Source organism: Neovison vison, chromosome 1 (assembly GCF_020171115.1).
Source record: "Neovison vison isolate M4711 chromosome 1, ASM_NN_V1, whole genome shotgun sequence".
NCBI classification, from domain to species: Eukaryota; Metazoa; Chordata; class Mammalia; order Carnivora; family Mustelidae; genus Neogale; species Neogale vison.
The window spans coordinates 166,396,952-166,414,084 of NC_058091.1; the positions used below are offsets into that span (position 1 = coordinate 166,396,952).

The following is a 17,133-nucleotide window of genomic DNA, read 5'->3' on the forward strand; positions in this document are numbered from 1 at the left end:
ACAGCCAATGTACCATCTCCCCATATCATGGCCCTTGTCCCCCATTCACCCCTTCCCCTTTCCAAAGGGTGAGTTACAATCCTGTCCCAGATGACTCATAATTTTAACTATGTGGTCTGCTAATATTTATTTTTCTCAAACCTCAGTACCACGGCTATACAAATTACACTTTTAAAATATTTGAAACAGATATTGAATTTATTGGTTGGCTATGAGTAGGAAAATACATCAGTAAAGAAAAGAGACCCTGTATATAAATATAATACTAGCTAGTTACAATTTGACCAAGAAGGTTCCACTGAAAAGAACAGTAAAAGCCCTTGTTACCACCAGTCCATAGGTACATATTCGGTTTCCCATCACCCTTATCAAAGAGCTGCCTAGGCAAATGCGACATTCTTTGAGCTTAGTGCAGATAATGTGCTGAGTTTTGTTACATGAATGGTAAACAAAAATTAGTCCAGTGCATTACACAATATAATGTACTGTGAACAAAGACTAGATACTCTATTTTAGACACTACTTCAACATACCGGTTATTAAATCTTATGTAACCAAAAAGAAGAGCAAAGTGAACATCCTAAAATACTGTTTACGAGTAGGGGAGAAACACTTGCTAAAGGTGTTCTTTGAATTATCTGCAGCATTTGTACTGAAAATTCTGATTGGTTCATTAAAAGAACAAACTGCTGTAACTATTTTGCCTAGGTTGGCTTTTGTCTTATATATGGCATGACATGACCCCCAAACCTTACGTCACTATGGAAACTAATTCCATGAATTTAAATAGTAAGAAAAATGGAATACTATAACTGGAATTTATTACCGAAAACCTGAATCTTAGAAGAGCTTTGAAATGTTAACTTTAACATTTAGAAGTGCATCCCACCCAATTTAATAATGTCCTTAGGTTTCAAAGTGCTAACTCAAAATAAGTTTTCTTGGCCGTCACCAAATCAAGAATAAAACCATATTTCTTGGAGATGTTCCTTGCCTGTCTTCTAGGATTATTAAAGTTGTAATCAACAATTTATTTCTAAACTTTAGTTTAAATTATGCCATAAATTAATTTTGATGAACATTATTTAAATTCTCAATGCATAAATAATTACCAATAATACAGTAAAATGTACTTCAAGGGATTTACAAGGTATTGTGTGCCTCCAAATTTCTGATCAGTATAAATAGAAAACACACCCCAGATTTTCTGTAAAACATTCATAAAATGGATTTACCCAGCAAAAACACTGAAATTACATTATGGCAACACCACATTAAATATATCTGTTACAGAATTTTGAAAAAAAAAATCTATACTGAGAAAACATACTAGTTTTTATTGCATTTCAAAGAGTACGGATTATTGGAAATTATCCAGGACACAGAAAATATTTAGAACACAAAACCTTGCTTAACAAAAGTATCAGTCTATTTTGGTGTGACTGTTTATTCCCTACAGACCCCAAATATTTCTTCCTCTTTTGAAGGTTACAGTTGTCAGTCTACACTCTTGGTTCAATTTATCACTATCTAAATAAGATGGAGAAGCTGTTCAAACTGACCCACAGAATGCAGTATGCCCAGAAGAGGCAAGAACAAATAAATTCAAGACATAACAGGCCTTTATATCTTACTACGCTGCCCCCAAATTCAAATATATTGCAGACGATAACAAATACAGATGAAAACATTTTGTGTAAAGCTCAAACCTTTAGCATCTAACAAGTGCACTCTAGTTCCAGCATCTATGAAAAGAATACATCCTCCATTAACAAATACAAACGAGTAAGTGCTTCTCCCCTCCCCCTCCATAAAGCTCTCTGGACCTGTTATCACATAATGCAGATCATAGGAAAAGCGGTCTCCTTGCCTCATCAGTCCAACCAGCTCCAGCTCACCTTCGCTGGAAATTGTCATGATGCACATTACCAACACAGTGTTTAGGAAAAATGAGTAAACACACCTTTTATTCACACTTTACAAAAAAAAAAATAATAATAAAATAAAACAAAAACCCCATAAAAAGTTATGCATTGGTTCTATATCAATAATACCAGCTTTCCAATGTACTGATTATAAACTGGACATGTTTGGTGTCAGCACAACTTAAAACAAAAAGCAAAAAATAAAAAGCAATCACAACAAAATCTTAAAAAAACCTCAAAGGAAAAACCAGGTCCCAGACAAAGATTCAAGATCAAAACCTTTGGGAAAATTCTTTAAAAAAGAAAAAAAAATCATTTATTTAAACAGTATGTAATTTTATTTTCTCTTAAAAACAGAATAAGCACATTTAAGTGCTGAATATTTTTCATAAAATTTTAAGTCATTATTCACAATGACTCTTCTGTATAAAAATTGTTAATAACATTTCAACATTTTTTCCTTACTGCTCACATGTTGTCCTTTTGCTCCCCTGCCCGCAGTTGAAACAAAAGCAGTTAGACCAAGTTCCCTCTGAATTCATTTGATTTTTGAGAGAATGAATGAGAACAGAATACACACAAGTTACCTTTGCCTGGCTTTAATCTCTAATCTACTACCGACACTATGGGAAAATACAGGGTACAACAGAACTTTTATCTCAGTTGACCTATTAAAATGACTTAGTCACTCTCTAAATGATCTGAAGAATTGTCTTAGGGACCTGTTTTGAAAATGTATCTCATTTACACTGCTTCATAAATGGAAAATTATTTAAGAAAAAAAAAGGGAATGATTTTTTAAAAAAACACGGAGAGAAAGGAATACACGGAAACCAGAAAGAATTCACATGATAGCAGTATTCCGGGTGACAGACGGCACTGTGCAATGACACCAAGAAGCAGTGCTTGGGTCTGGTGAGCAAAGACCCCGGGACCCACCCTATGAACATGTTCCAAAATGTGATATTCAATGCTTCACAATGGGAAAAAAAAGCCACAGCTTATACAAAAGCGTTTTCATAAAATTCTCACAAATGTTAAACAGTATTTAAAAAATAGAAAAGAGGATGCACAGATTTTCTCTGCATGCACAGGCAGTGCTTGGTGAGAACAAATTTAGGCAGGCACAGTGGAGATAGGACAGGAAGTGTCTCAAAAAGGAGTTAAGAAGCTGCATTCAAGCAGCTGTAAGTTTGTAACTTAAAAAAGTTAAAGATTTAAAAATATCAGAATGTACATATATCAACCATTACATTCAGTCCATAAATGCCTACAGATCATTCACTGCTCAGCTTATCTGTCCTGGAAGATAGCTTTTGTAAAAACCCAGGAATTCATGGATAAGTTGCCTCTGGTCTGAGAAAATGTCCAAAGCTTTAAGCAGATTTAGATTTAAAGAGCAATGTTCTCAGTTTAAAAATAAAGTAGTACAAAAGGGCCAACAAAACCCTAACAGTGCAAATCATCAGCAGAGAAAGTCTGTTGCAACTTCTTTTACAAGCTGGCCTTTTATAACACATGAAACAGTAAAAAAACTTAGCCTTAGTTTACAATACAATCATTTCCAAATCTGATTTTTTTTTAGTACAAAATTTCATAAATCAGGTCTTCTGTGGATCATATACAATCATAAAGGCTAAATTCAAAGTCTCTATTTTACAAACAAGTCTGAAAAGGGAGGGAGTAAAGGATGAAGAATGGTCTCTGGATGTTATTACTGGCCTCAAAAAAGTAGTGCTACAGATGTCTGTGCAAAGAGATATGCTGTTCAAACATTTTCCTATTTCAAGGCATGAAAATATCATATCGGACAGAAGAAACAGGAAAATCACTTGTAACAAATTAAAGATAGGTGTAAACACACCAATCCCTGTCTAACAGTATATAAAGCATATTGGGCTCAGAATTTGTCTGTTGCTAGCACCTGGCTTTCATACTATATCCTTATCAAATAATCAAGATTGAAAACTCAAATCATCAAGGAAAAGGAAAAAAAAAAAAAAACTAAACAAAAACCAAACCCTGGTGGCCATACCTCACTCCCCTATATTCAGATTTTAATGAGTTTACAAGTGAAACTGAGGTCGTCCTCTGAAGGTTCTGGACTACCTCCTGCCAGGAAGGTGAATGCCGTTCACTTGGGGCAGGAAAGGCAGTAAGAGCTCCAGTTGTGCAAAAAGTGAGAAGTGGTCGGAGGGGATGAGTGGGTGTGGGCAGCCGCTGATATTATTCTCAACAAGCCAATGGTGGTCCAGAGGTCCCAAGATGCCTAAAGTGTTCAGCTGAGGTTTCGAATAGAAGATGTAGTCAATTATACCCTGAAAAACAGAAGGTAAAAGAGATGAGGCCTCATGGAAGTGGAGAGCCTTCAAGACATACCCTTACCGTTGCATTTGGTGGACAAAGAAAGGGACAAGCATGGGGGAAGAGACAGTACTACATAAACCAAATGATCCCAGATGTCAAATATAGCAGCAGAATGAAGACAGTTTAGGATGATAATCATTCATTCTTCCTCTTTTCTGGACCTTTTCATAATCTTTAATGAGACCTACAAGAACCTTCCTAGTATGGCCTCAGCTCCACTTTCCTAACGATTTGTTTATTTTTTCATTCTGTTACTCTACTACACTGTACTAGCCCTTTTTGGTGGTGGTGGAAGGGTGTACTGGGAGGGAAGAAGAACATTCCTTGTAGGTGTCAAACTCCTTCCTGCCCCAGGGACTCTACACATGTTGTACCCTCCGCCTGGAATACTTTCTTCTATTTGTCATTTGGCTCATTTCTTCTCAATCTTTACGTTGAGTTCAATCATTTCTGCAAGTCCTTCCCAAATCTTGCCCTCACCCCCCTGCTACCTGCTACCACCTCCAAGTCTCTTCTCTTGTTCATACACACTCCAGGTGTAACTACTACACACTCACTTGGGTGCTGGAGACAGGACTCTCCCACCAGACTGTGAGCTCCACCAGGGCTGGGACACCTCTGCCCTGCACACCTGCAGCAGCACAGGGGCCCAGCACTGGGCACCCAGGTAAGCACTTTGGTTTGCCCCTCTCCTCCCTGTAACTCAGCTTCTCCTGCACATGCTTTCAGTGAAGGATATTTAAGCACATTCAAGTGTCTTCCTCTTGTCTCTGTATCAGCAACAGGAACAGAAAGAAAAAAAAAAAAATCCCTAATCTCTCCCACCTTTTTGTCAACACCCTCACCTCCTCTTCAATCAATCTGCTTCAAGTAAGAATCTCAATGCTGCTTTTTACTATCTCCTTGCCTCTCCACATTCTTGTCTCTGTGCCTAGCTCTCCAGTGAAGCATCTCTTACCCACAGCTTCTGGAAGCTGAAGGCATGCTTCTCTTCCCCAGAAAGGCCTTCCTGCCTTGGCAGTTGGGCTCCTATACTGTCCGGGTTTACCTCCTCTCTCTGGCCCCTCTTCTGTCACTTACATGTTCCTTTTGCCCAGAGTCTGCTCCAGCCTCTCTCCATCTCCACACACTCATCTGTTCCCAGGGTTAAATCATTAGCTACAGCACTGTGCCTCCTCCAAAGTCAAATTTTAAAAACTTCAACCTTTTCAAGTTTCTCAAAGAAGTCTAACAGCCCTCCCCTCTGAAATTAAGACCCAGTTAGCACTAGTATTTAACATTCTAACATACTACCTAACCTGAATGGTTCTTTTTCCAGGAGGTTAGAAACTAAGATTCAAGAGCAGCAATGCAAAAGATGGTTAAAAGAACAGATGAATGCAGTCCAAAACAACCACTGGTATTAAAAAAGAGGAGAAGCACTAAGGCAAGACTCCATATTGTAAGCCGTTAACTGTGTCTGAGGGCATATAAATAGAAGATATGTTTTTAAATGGCTAATATAAACCACATTTTGACATTCAGGGAGTACAGTTTCAGTTAAATTAAAATATGAAAGATGAAATACGTCACTCCAATGGACACCAAGTTAGATATGATGGTACTTTCTGAACAGCTTAGTTAGCAATAAGCATATAAAAAACGTTAACTGCCCCAAAACCATGACAGTTAAACTCAGGATTTACGATCATTATTTCATCCAATTTCTTACCCTGGAAACAGCTCTAAGGGGTAACTATCAAGTAGGAACGGGACACCAATCACAGAAGAGTAATAAGAGACTACTGCTGCCATTGAATGCAAGATGGCTTACTTTAGGTCTCAACCCACATCCACACTTCAAAGACATAATAAAGTTACAAGACTCTCCCAAAAAATGGAGGTTTAAAAAGTTTCTCAATCTCAACAGTCACCTTGAAATCGAACGTGTAATTTGTATAAGGCATCAGGCCACTCTCATAGGCACTCTTCAACTTGAAACCATGCGTGATCCTTCCATTGGTTGTCCCATTTTTCCCATTACAGCTGAAATTTGTAAGACTTTCATTGTATCTCAGTTCCTTAAAGTCTTTATGATTTGTCTCTACTCCACCGGTGCTTAAATATTCTACAACACCTATAACAAAAATACAGGTACTTTGTTCACTGTCAAGTATAATATGCAGTGTACAAAACTGAAAATATGTAACAGTAAATACTTTAAACCACACACTGCCCCTTTCTAAAATGTTTGTTATTGTTTTGTTTTGGATTTTTTTCCATTGCCCAGAATTTACCTTAACTCCATTTTTACATGGTTTTGATCCTAGTGTACTAAATATTTTATATTTTGCTGTGCTGGTCTTTCATATTTGTTGAACTAGTTCTTTATTTTCTTTTTAAATTCAGCTTGTTTTTACTTTTTAAAAGAGTTTATTTAATTTACTAGAGAGAGAGCAAGCAGGGGAGGGAGGAGGGCAGAGAGAGAAGCAGGATCTCCACTGAGCAGGGAGCCCGACAAGGGGCTCAATCCCAGGACCCTGGGATCATGACCTGAGCCCAAGGCAGATGCTTAACCCACTGAGCCACGCAGGTGCCCCTTGTTTTTACTTTTTAAAAAGAATTAACTCCCTAATTAAAATCTTGGTATCTAGGTTTCTGCCTATGTTGAGTTATTTACTCGGTGTAAAATGCCAAGATTAGGATTAAATGTGCCATTATACATACTGCCAACTATGGAAGAGAATGCCACCAGCTAGTGGGCTCTGCAAATAGTTATTTTACTTTTCATTTAATTAGTTAGCAAAGTTGGACATTTTCCCATATGTTAAATACTATTTTTTTTAACAATGAAATGAGGCTTAGTATGTATTATTTGACTAGAGTCTGTCTTTGCCCCTCAGATACTCTGTAGTTAAACAGAAGGCAGAACACATGCAGAGAAACTGCCAGAGAACATCCCCCCTGCTTCAGCAGTAGTGAACCCAAGAGAGCTGGCTGAGATGGCCTTAAGAATTATGGATCTCAGATATCTTTAGCTGCCCTGAAAACAAATTTTAACAGTTTTTATCTTCCCCCTGGCTCTCATCCATCATGAAGGCAATGAACTGCTAGTGAACTGAACCACTCCAAATGTGACTGTACTTCCATGCTCGGGCACATGTGCAAGGGCTTGGAAAAGTACTTTGTGCGAATGACAGAATATAAATGAGGAGTTGAAACACAAAAAGGGAATACTTAATCTGATATTACAAGAACTATGGTTTTGGTCACTGTACTATCCAATGGGAAAGTACTCAAGAATAAGCCTTTCTGTATTCTTCTACATCGTAATAAAAATCAAGATCCCAGTTCATCCTTTGTTCACAGTGCTAGCATGATCTGTATAAACAAAGGATCTCAATTTCCACCTAAAGTGTAGCGGCATCAGGCCCAGCAATATTTTTTTTTAAAGATTTTTTATTTATTTGAGAGAGAATGAGTGAGAGAGAGCATAGAGAGGAGAAGGTCAGCTCCCCAAGGAGCTGGGAGCCCGATGCGGGACTCAATCCTGGAAGTCCGGGATCGTGACCTGAGCCAAAGGCAGTTGCTCAACCAACTGAGCCACCCAGGCGCCCCAGGCCCACCAATATTAAGATCCTGTACAGAACCATTTACACCACATCCTGTTACTACATGCTGGAATCCCAGAGAAGCTATCTTAATAACCTTCTCAGAGTCTGGATTATACGTGACTTGGGGATAATGAAATATCATCATATGTTCTTTAACAAGTTATTTCAAGTTATCAACTACATGTTTATCAAAGATGATTAAATCCCCCCTTAGGTTTTCATAACATCATCTCGCTTCCAAAACAGTCTCCCTGCTACACACACAAAAAATGTTAAACCTGATTCATAGCTGCTGCTATAAGCTGAATTTTCATTTTGACTAAATTTGGAATTACCAAAAACAATATATTACGACAACATTTTAAGTCCAAAAAAAAAAAAAAGCATCCTATATAAAAATATCTTTTCTTACCAGAATCTGGCAAAGAATTAAGATCTGCACATAACACCAGTGGAATAGTTCCAAATTCTCCCAATACACTGGACTGGAGGTTTCGTGAGGCTTTATCAATAATGTTCTTCACTTCTGAGAGGAACATCATAGTTTGAACCAACTTCACATCAGAGTATTCAGGGTCCCAATGCATATGAGCATTAGCCACAAGAATAAGTTGTTTTTCTGCTCCAAGATGTGGCTTTCCAGCTATAGTAGGTAAAAAGAAAACAAAGAGACAGACAAAACCCGCCCATCAGCCCATATATTCTCACAGGATCTGAAAGCAAGTAGTGTATCTCAGAGTCTCAGGAACAAAAAAGGATCCTAAACTCTCCCTAACCACCACGCCCCTGATGACTAATATACCATACACAAACCTGAGCAACAGTCCTCTGAGCTCTGCTTAAACAGTCTGACGGAAGGCATGTACTACGTGAACACACATGGTCCATTCTATTTGGGACAGCTTTACTTTTAAACAGTTGTCTCCTTGAAACTGCTGGCTTCATTGATGTCCTAAACTGAATCTCATGAAGTTAAATCTACACCCTTTTTCTTATACTTAATACAGGTGCTAAGTTTCATCTCTATTTTCTTTCCTTCAGGTTAAACATCTCCAGTCCCAACTGTTCCTCGAGTGACACAAGTTTCAGTTCTCAGCATGATGGTCGCCCTAAATGTACTTTTCATTTGAAATAAATGGTCCATTTATCCAAAACTCAAAACATTTAAAATAATGATTACAAGTAGGGCAGGAATACAAGTTAGCTTACAGAGTATCCTTGCTGCCAAGAAATTATAGGAGGGGATGGAGTTCTCTCTGAGCAGTTACTTTAATTAATATTTACTTCAACGTTTCTTTTATGTAAAAAATTATTGGGAGAGAAAAAAAAAAACACACACCACGTTTTTCCTTTGGCTTTATGCCTTCCAAAGTTTGAAATACTTTTCTGGGCCCTGCTTTCTCATCTTAAGCTTTGTGGTGGAGAAAAAGGGATACGGCATTTTAGAAATGACTTAAATTCTCACTGAGTTTCTTCAGGTGTTAGACAAGACTATTAATACATGACAAATGTTCTGCTTTCTGTTAAATTTTGGAGGTCAATTTTACAGGAAGTGAAAAGGTCACTCACATGACATTTCCATCAATTCCTTTCGAAGTTCTAGCAGTACTGCAACTCCAATGTTATCTTTTGTCATGACTCTGTTCAGCATAGCTTCAGACCCTTCCGAATTTGCCATTGCTAGCTGATTAAATTCAACAGTGTGTTTCTGAACCAAAGTAAATCTAAAACACAAACAAAAACACACACACACACACACACATAGAATTGGGAATACCAAGGTATTAATTTTGTGGGAAATGCAGTTTTCCCAAACTTCCTTAACAAATATGAAGGCATGTAAATCACATTATGGAAAATCCTCCACACTTCACACCAAGCTTCCCACATCCGTTTCAAGTTGTTCTCAGTCTGTACTGATACAGATAATATCCTGAAATACTTTTACAACTTAAGATAATGTAGTCATCTTCTGCTTAAGTTTCATATTGGAATATTCCATCTTGTAATTTTAAAATAATTCTTTTCCAAACTATCGGTTAAGAATCCCCTACCATCCTAGAGGGAATGTTAATTACGAGGTGTTTCAATTAACAATTGGAGTTAAACCCTAGTGAACACCTGAAGAAACAGCAGCACTTTCAACGAAGTCTCCAAAACAAGATCACTTCTGATGCTTCAAAACCAAACCAAACACTTTAAATCAACAGTTTTGTTTTACTGAGTAATAATACAATGCTTCACTCTCCGATCTGCCAACTAATTTCCACACTCCCTGCAAATACTGACTCCCTGCAAATACTGAGAAATTTTGTTTTGAACATAAGATGACTTACTTTTCTGTCTTGAAGAATATTGCACAGCCATCGACATGTTTTCTTTCTTGTTCTGACATTGTCCTAGCTCTAGATTTAGGACTAAAGAATCCATTATAGCCACGTTCTTTCAGTTCTACCAGAAAAAAACTGTAATACTGTTCTGTTTCAACCTCCTGAAAAATTGCAAATGGCAAAGTTATTTCATAAGACAAAAATGAGTCCTATGCATTAACTTTACATGTACAGTTTGAGGGGCTGAAATAATTTCAAAGGACTAATCTGCAGAATAAGGAATGCAACGTCTCTTCGATATACATACACGTTGCTGTGTGTCTATTTTCTTGTATTTTAGAATTAATGGGGAATAAGAATCAGAGAGAGAGGAGGAACTTCGCAGATTCTAACTGCAGAACAGTGACCTGCCGAAGGTTGTGTAAATTATTATGAGCAGGACTGAGACCTCAAAGTTACTGGGCATCAGGTTCGATGCACTTGCCACTATCCCCTAATTATTCTATTACTGCTGACAGCAAAGCAAAACTATACCTTGACAATGCTGCAATTTCAGTAACTCTGCCACCCAATTAAAAACAGTGTGAGGGCATTTGAGAGGGAAAGATGAAAACCCAAATTAACCCATTTGCTTCACTTGGCAGTACAATGCTGCAAAACAAAGCAGGTGGTGAACACTCCCAGGATTCGCTAAAAACAGAGCCAATTATTTTAAGAATTGCTGGGCCAGAACTTCAAATGTGTCAGGGTAATGTGTTCCCAATTTGTCCCTTGCTTATCAACATTGGGGCATCTGGGCAATTTACACAAATTCTTGTGTAAATGACTTACCTGAAGACTTATGATATCAGCATTGCAGCTCAAAATTTCTTGAATAATGGCCTTTTTCCTGTAGTCCCAATTTAGTGCCCAAGATGGACAGTAGCCGTATAACTGCCGGGTCGCATATTTATCACAAAGAACATTATAGCACATGACAGAAAATAAGGCTGTAGGAAAGATAACTTTACTTATTCACACACGTGGCAGAAAAAAAAACACAATTAATTTCAATCGTTTTCACTTAGACGCTAAGTTTGACTTTATTCACTCAATATATATTCACTGAAAAGCTACTATATGCCAGACGTAACGGATATAAATAAAGTTGAATAAGGAAGGAGAGATAGCTAAACAAATAATACGATGTGTTATCTGCTATAGAGATACCCACAGAAGGTTTGAGGCTAAAGGACTAAGGTCTTGAGCCTCTCTGTCTCTAAGATCAGGGTTCATCGCATCTGTACTCCCTCCATCACTCTGCTAAGTGCTAATGCAGAATGTGGAAAATTGACAGTTTTCTTAATAGGCATGGGTAAGTTTCTTCTACGGAGCAACGATCAATTCATATGAAAGGAAAGAGGAATCATAGACCAAATCCTATTATACACACCATGTAATTCTCAAACTATTTTCACACAAGTTAAGTTAAAAGGACATCAGAGGCCATTAGTTCCATTTCTCTCTCAAGTAAGTGTCTGGGCTATCTTACAATTCTGTAGTATCGAAGACATTTGGAATATACTAGGGTTTGGAAACTTCCAGTGTAAAGATTTTGCTGTATTTATTATAATAAATGGGTTTGCCCAGTACTTCAGAGTGAAGCTTCTCAACAGTGGCACTGCTGACATTACAGGTGGGTAAATTCTTTGCTGTGGAGAGCGGGGGTGGGGCAGTGCTGCGAGGTAGCATGCTTAGCAGCATCTCTGTTCTCTAACCATGAGATGTCAGTAGCACTTTCCCCAGTTGTGAAAATCCAAAAATGTCTCCAGACATTGCTACGTGTCCCTTGGGGGATGAAAATCCCTGAGAAGCACTGCTCCACAGCATCCCTATGGCATAGGAGAGAGGCCAACTAAGTAACAATTAAGTCTTTATTATAATCTCTCAAACCAAATCAATCCTAAGCATTCAACTATAACACAGCCTGTAACCTAACCCACGCCAACAACACTGTTAGATTTATAATACCAAGTAAAAATAAGTTAAAAAAATATAAGGCTACCAACCAGTTGGCCTTGTTCTGTCTGGTTCTTGCAACATAATCCAAGATCTTGGAGGTGGCTGTTCTGTTGAAACTAGTTGAATATAAAACACAAAATTAAGCAATATTCTTACACATCTTCCTAAAAAAATTGTTTGAACAAATAACCACTTACTTCTTTTTGCAGTACCTGCCAAATTATCAAGCAAATAGTTCAGTAGCCTTCTTGTTCCATCTGGTTCCAGATAGAGGTTCAATATATCCTGGGTAAGTGGATTTCCTAGAAGTATTTTTTAAATAGGTAAAATGAAACCAAGAAAGGTAACAAAGTATTCCAAAATTATCAGATCAACCATAACAATGTATATAGTTACTAGTAATATACCAAACCAGAGGAAATATTTTACTAGTTTTTGATGAGAAGAATAAAAATGCTCATATCCTGTTCTAAAGAAGTAGCCAGAAAATGATTATTGTGGATTGATGTCAATGTAGAAGAGACCTAACAGTGCTCTGTATCTGGCCCTGCCTCAACAACACTTTTACGATGATCAAACCCCAGTGAAACCAGAAGGGGAAGAGTGGGAAGGAGGGACAGACAAGGGAAAAGAGGAGAGCCACTATAATGAATCAGCGAATCAAAACTAAGAATGCAACAAATCTAACAAGGAGATATCCTAATGACAAATGTAGTTGGCACTTAGAGTCTTTAAAAAATTCTACTAAATAAAGTAATAACAAGATGGGATAGATTTGGCTTAAGACTAAGTCATTAAGGAAAGGGGAAAACCCCAGGGCTGTGTGCCATCTGCAAATTCAGTTAACGGTTTCCGAAGTACCAGAAATGAAAGCAAGAGCAATGATTTACATGAATCTACAAGAGTCTCAAATCCTCTCAGAAGGATTTCTTACATGCCTTCGAAAATTAACAGTACAATGAACTGCTTTGGACAGTGAAGTTCCTACCCATGCCACACAAGGGGGGGGATATATTGTTCTGGATGCCACAGCTCCACTAATAAATTTTATAGACTTAAGAAGACAAATGATTCATAAATCATTGTAAAGTAACTGTAAGATCCTTACTGTTCCAAATGAAAAAATATTTTCAAAGATGCTGCCCCCTTACTTTCCCTGCCAGAGCAGTTTTAGAGAAAGCCAGCAAAAAGAGAAGGTTGAGTAAAATCAGGGTTTCATAATGTAATCTGAATATGCCCAGTTTCAAGTAAAAATCACTCATCATACCAAGAACCAAGAAGATTTCAAACTAAAGGAAGAGTCCAACACCAAGATGACAAAAACATTAGCATGATCTGATGTAAATACAGCAGTCATGACAAAAAATGCTTTAATGAGAAATAGCAAAAACATATTTGAAATAAATGAAAAAAACAGGAAGACTCAGCAAAGAAAAAGTTTTGGCAAATGAACAAAACATGTTTTTGAAAATGAAAATATTAAAACTGCAAAACAGAATACATGAAATAAAAGTTCAGTGGGTGCGTTCAACAGCAAAACAGAGGGTCAGAGGAAAGAATCAGTGAAATGAAGACAGAACGGTAAGAATTACCCAATCTGAACAACAGAAAGAAAACTGCAAAAAAAATGAACAGAGCCTCCGGGACATGTGGGACCACAACAGAATTCTAAGGGTGGAAGCACAGAACAAGAAGCACTGAGTTGAAACAGTACTCAAAGAAATAATGCCTGAAAAATCCCCCAAATTTGGAAAGAAAAATAAACCTGCGGATCCAAGAGTCTGATAAAATCCAAACAGGACACACAGAAGAATGCACAGCAAGCCACACCATAATTAAACTGAAAACTAAAGAAAAAGAAAACCTCTTGAAGGCAGCCAGAGAAAAACACCCTACCTCTAGGGAGAACACACACTGAATCACAGCAGACTTTGCATCACAAGCCACAGTGGTCAAAGGGAAGTGGCACAAGATTTTTAAGCACTGAAAGAAAAGAACTGGCAACCCAGAACCAATACCCAGTGAAAACAGCCTTTAGGAAGGAAGGAAAAATAAATACATTCTCAGAGCACAGAAAACTAAGAGAACCTACTGCCAGCAGATCCATCCTAAAAGAATCAGAAGTTCTCTAAATACAAAGAAAATGATGAAAGAAAGAACCTTGGAACACTAGAAAAGAAAAAAAAGACTGTGGTCTTCAGAAGGGGGCAAATATAATAGGCTTTCCTTCCCTTAAGCTTTCTAACTTATGTTCAGCCATTAAAATATTTTTGTAACACTGGTGTGGTTCTAAATATAGGTACAGAAAATATTTAAGACAATGATACTATAAACAGGGACTAAATGGGAAGTCTTAAAAAGTTAGGGATTCTAAATAAGTAAATAAATAAAAATCTATTAAAAAGGGGGGGGAATGGGATGCCTGGGTGGCTCAGTTGGTTAAGCCGCTGCCTTCGGCTCGGGTCATGATCCCAGGGTTCTGGGATAGAGTCCCCCTTCGGGCTCCTTGCTCAGCGGGGAGCCTGCTTCTCTCTCAGCCTGCCACTCTGCCTGCTTGTAAGCGCTCGTGCTTGCTCTCTCTCTCTGACTAATAAATAAATAAATAAATAAAATCTTAAAAAAAAAAAAAGAGGGATTCTGTATTTCACTCAAAATGATAGCACTAATAGATTTGATAAGTTATGTATGTTTTCCACAAGAAACTCACTTCAAATGCAACACTATAAACAGGTTGAAAGGAAAAGGATGGAAAAAGATGTCATGAAAATCTTAATCAAAGGAAAGCATTAGTGTCTAATTAGTATCGGATAAAGTTGATCTCAGAGAAAATAAATTTACTAGAGACAGAGAGTGGCATCACATATTGTAAAGGAGAACACACAGCAATTCTAAACATGTGCTTACAAAATGACAGAACTGAAAAATATTTTAAGCAAAAACTGATAGAACTGAAAGAACAAGAGAGAAAATCTACAATTACGCTGGGAGACTTTAACACCCATCTCAACGACAGAACCAAAGAAAAAAAACTCCAAACACCATCAATCCAACAGATACTAACTAGGTTAATATATAGGATCCAGTGGAGATTTACAGATCATTCTACCCAATAACAGCACAATACATATTCTTGTGTATGGCCCCAGGGACATAAATTAGTATAAACCACACCCTGGGCCATAAACCACCAAACTTCAACAAATTTAAAAGAACTCAGATCATACAGAATTATTCAACCACAAGGGAATCACACAAAAAATCAGTACTGAAAGACAAAAGGGAAATATGGAAACACTCAGAAAATTCTAAATAATCTATGGGTCAAAGAGAAAAATGCACTGAATTAGTGAAAATGAAAACACACCATATCAGTATTTGTGGCTGGACACAGCTAACACAGGGCCAAGAGGGAAATTAATAGCACCTAATGCATACATTAGAAAAGGAAAAAAATCTCAATTCAATAATCTAAACTCCAATCCTAAGAACCCAGAAAGAATAAAGTAACTGAAAGCAAAAAAGACGAATTCAAAGCACTAAAGAATAGGAATCAAAGAAATTTTTTAAAAAGATCAATAAAGTTAGTAAATCTCTACCAAAACTGACAAAGTAAATGACAACAGAAATTACCAATATAAAAAGTGAAAGGGGGACGCCTGGGTGGCTCAGTTGGTTAAGCAGCTGCCTTCTGCTCAGGTCATGATCTCAGCGTCCTGGGATCGAGTCCTGCATCGGGCTCCTTGCTCAGCGGGGAGCCTGCTTCTCCCTCTGCCTCTGCCTGCCATTCTGTCTGCCTGTGCTCGCTCTCTCTCCCTCTCTCTCTGATAAATAAATAAAATCTTAAAAAAAAAAAAAAAGTGAAAGGGGTATCACCACAAACCCTACAGAAATCAAACGGAGAAGGGAATACTATGAGCAACTCTACACACCTAAATTTAACAACATTATATGAATGGGCTATTTCTCTGAAAAATACAAACTCTCTGAACTCACCTAGTAAGTAATTTAAATAGCCCAAATATCTATTAAAGGAGATGAATTCATGATTTAAAAACTACCATGAAAGAGGGGCACCTGGGTGGCTCAGTGTGCTAAGTAAGAGTCAGACCCTTAGATTTCAGCTCAGGTCCTGATCTCAGGGTTGTGGGATCCAGCCACACGTCAGGCTCCATACTCGGTGTGGAGTCCACTTGAGATTCTCTCTCCCTTCCTGTGCACACCCCCTGCTCCTGCACGCACTCACTCTAAATAAATAAGTAAGTAAATAAAATCTCAAGAATTGTCAGAAAAGAAATCTCTAGACCCATATTGTTTTGTTGGGAAATCTCTTTTGTTGGGAAACAGTTAAAGAATTAACTCTAATTCTATAGACTCTCAGAAAACAGAAGATGAGGGAACACTTTCAAATTCATTTCATAAAGCTAATATTACCTAGATACCAAAACCAGACAGTGAGCATACAAATAAAACTGAAGACAAATACCCCTTGAATATCTAACTGAATCAAGAATCCTTAAGAAAGGAGTATCCCCAGAACCTACTAAATAATAAAGCATTTGGATAAATTAAGAAAAATCCCAATTTAAAAGCCTAATCATTTTATCTTTCACAAATCCAGAGTCCTGCCATAAAAGAGAGTCAGATCTTGCTATCTGTAAATCCAAGACCATCACAGGACACCTGCATGATCAGAGGCAGGAAGGCAGAGGCGGCGGAAGCTCAAACATCACACCTTTACTACCCAGCAACAGAACGTAAGTGCTTCTTGCCAGGGTTTAAACTTGAACAGGTGCCACCCAGAAGGAAACCAAGATTTGTTTTCTTCTGCCTGTTCCACACCCCACCCATATGGAGAAAAAAAAAAATCAGAAAAAAAGAAAAAAACAAAACAGAACACTGGACAACATTTACCTTCAC

General features: G+C 37.7%; 1 protein-coding gene across 3 annotated transcripts in view; it reads right to left on the reverse strand.

Annotated features, from left to right (window-relative positions):
* Positions 1–177: 177 nt before the first annotated feature.
* CNOT6 (CCR4-NOT transcription complex subunit 6) overlaps positions 178–17,133 on the reverse strand; it is a 75,714-nt gene continuing 58,758 nt past the window's right edge. For 2 of the 3 annotated variants that reach the window (XM_044262367.1, XM_044262375.1), the window contains exons 5-12: positions 12,414–12,518; positions 12,264–12,332; positions 11,047–11,204; positions 10,222–10,376; positions 9,455–9,609; positions 8,298–8,528; positions 6,206–6,408; positions 178–4,243 (exon numbers count right to left, since the gene is read on the reverse strand). In XM_044262367.1, the coding sequence (XP_044118302.1) occupies positions 4,031–4,243; positions 6,206–6,408; positions 8,298–8,528; positions 9,455–9,609; positions 10,222–10,376; positions 11,047–11,204; positions 12,264–12,332; positions 12,414–12,518 (1,289 nt within the window). In that variant the 3' untranslated portion in view covers positions 178–4,030. The remainder of the gene's footprint in view (positions 4,244–6,205; positions 6,409–8,297; positions 8,529–9,454; positions 9,610–10,221; positions 10,377–11,046; positions 11,205–12,263; positions 12,333–12,413; positions 12,519–17,133) is intronic. The other variant, XM_044262384.1, reaches the window with a different exon arrangement.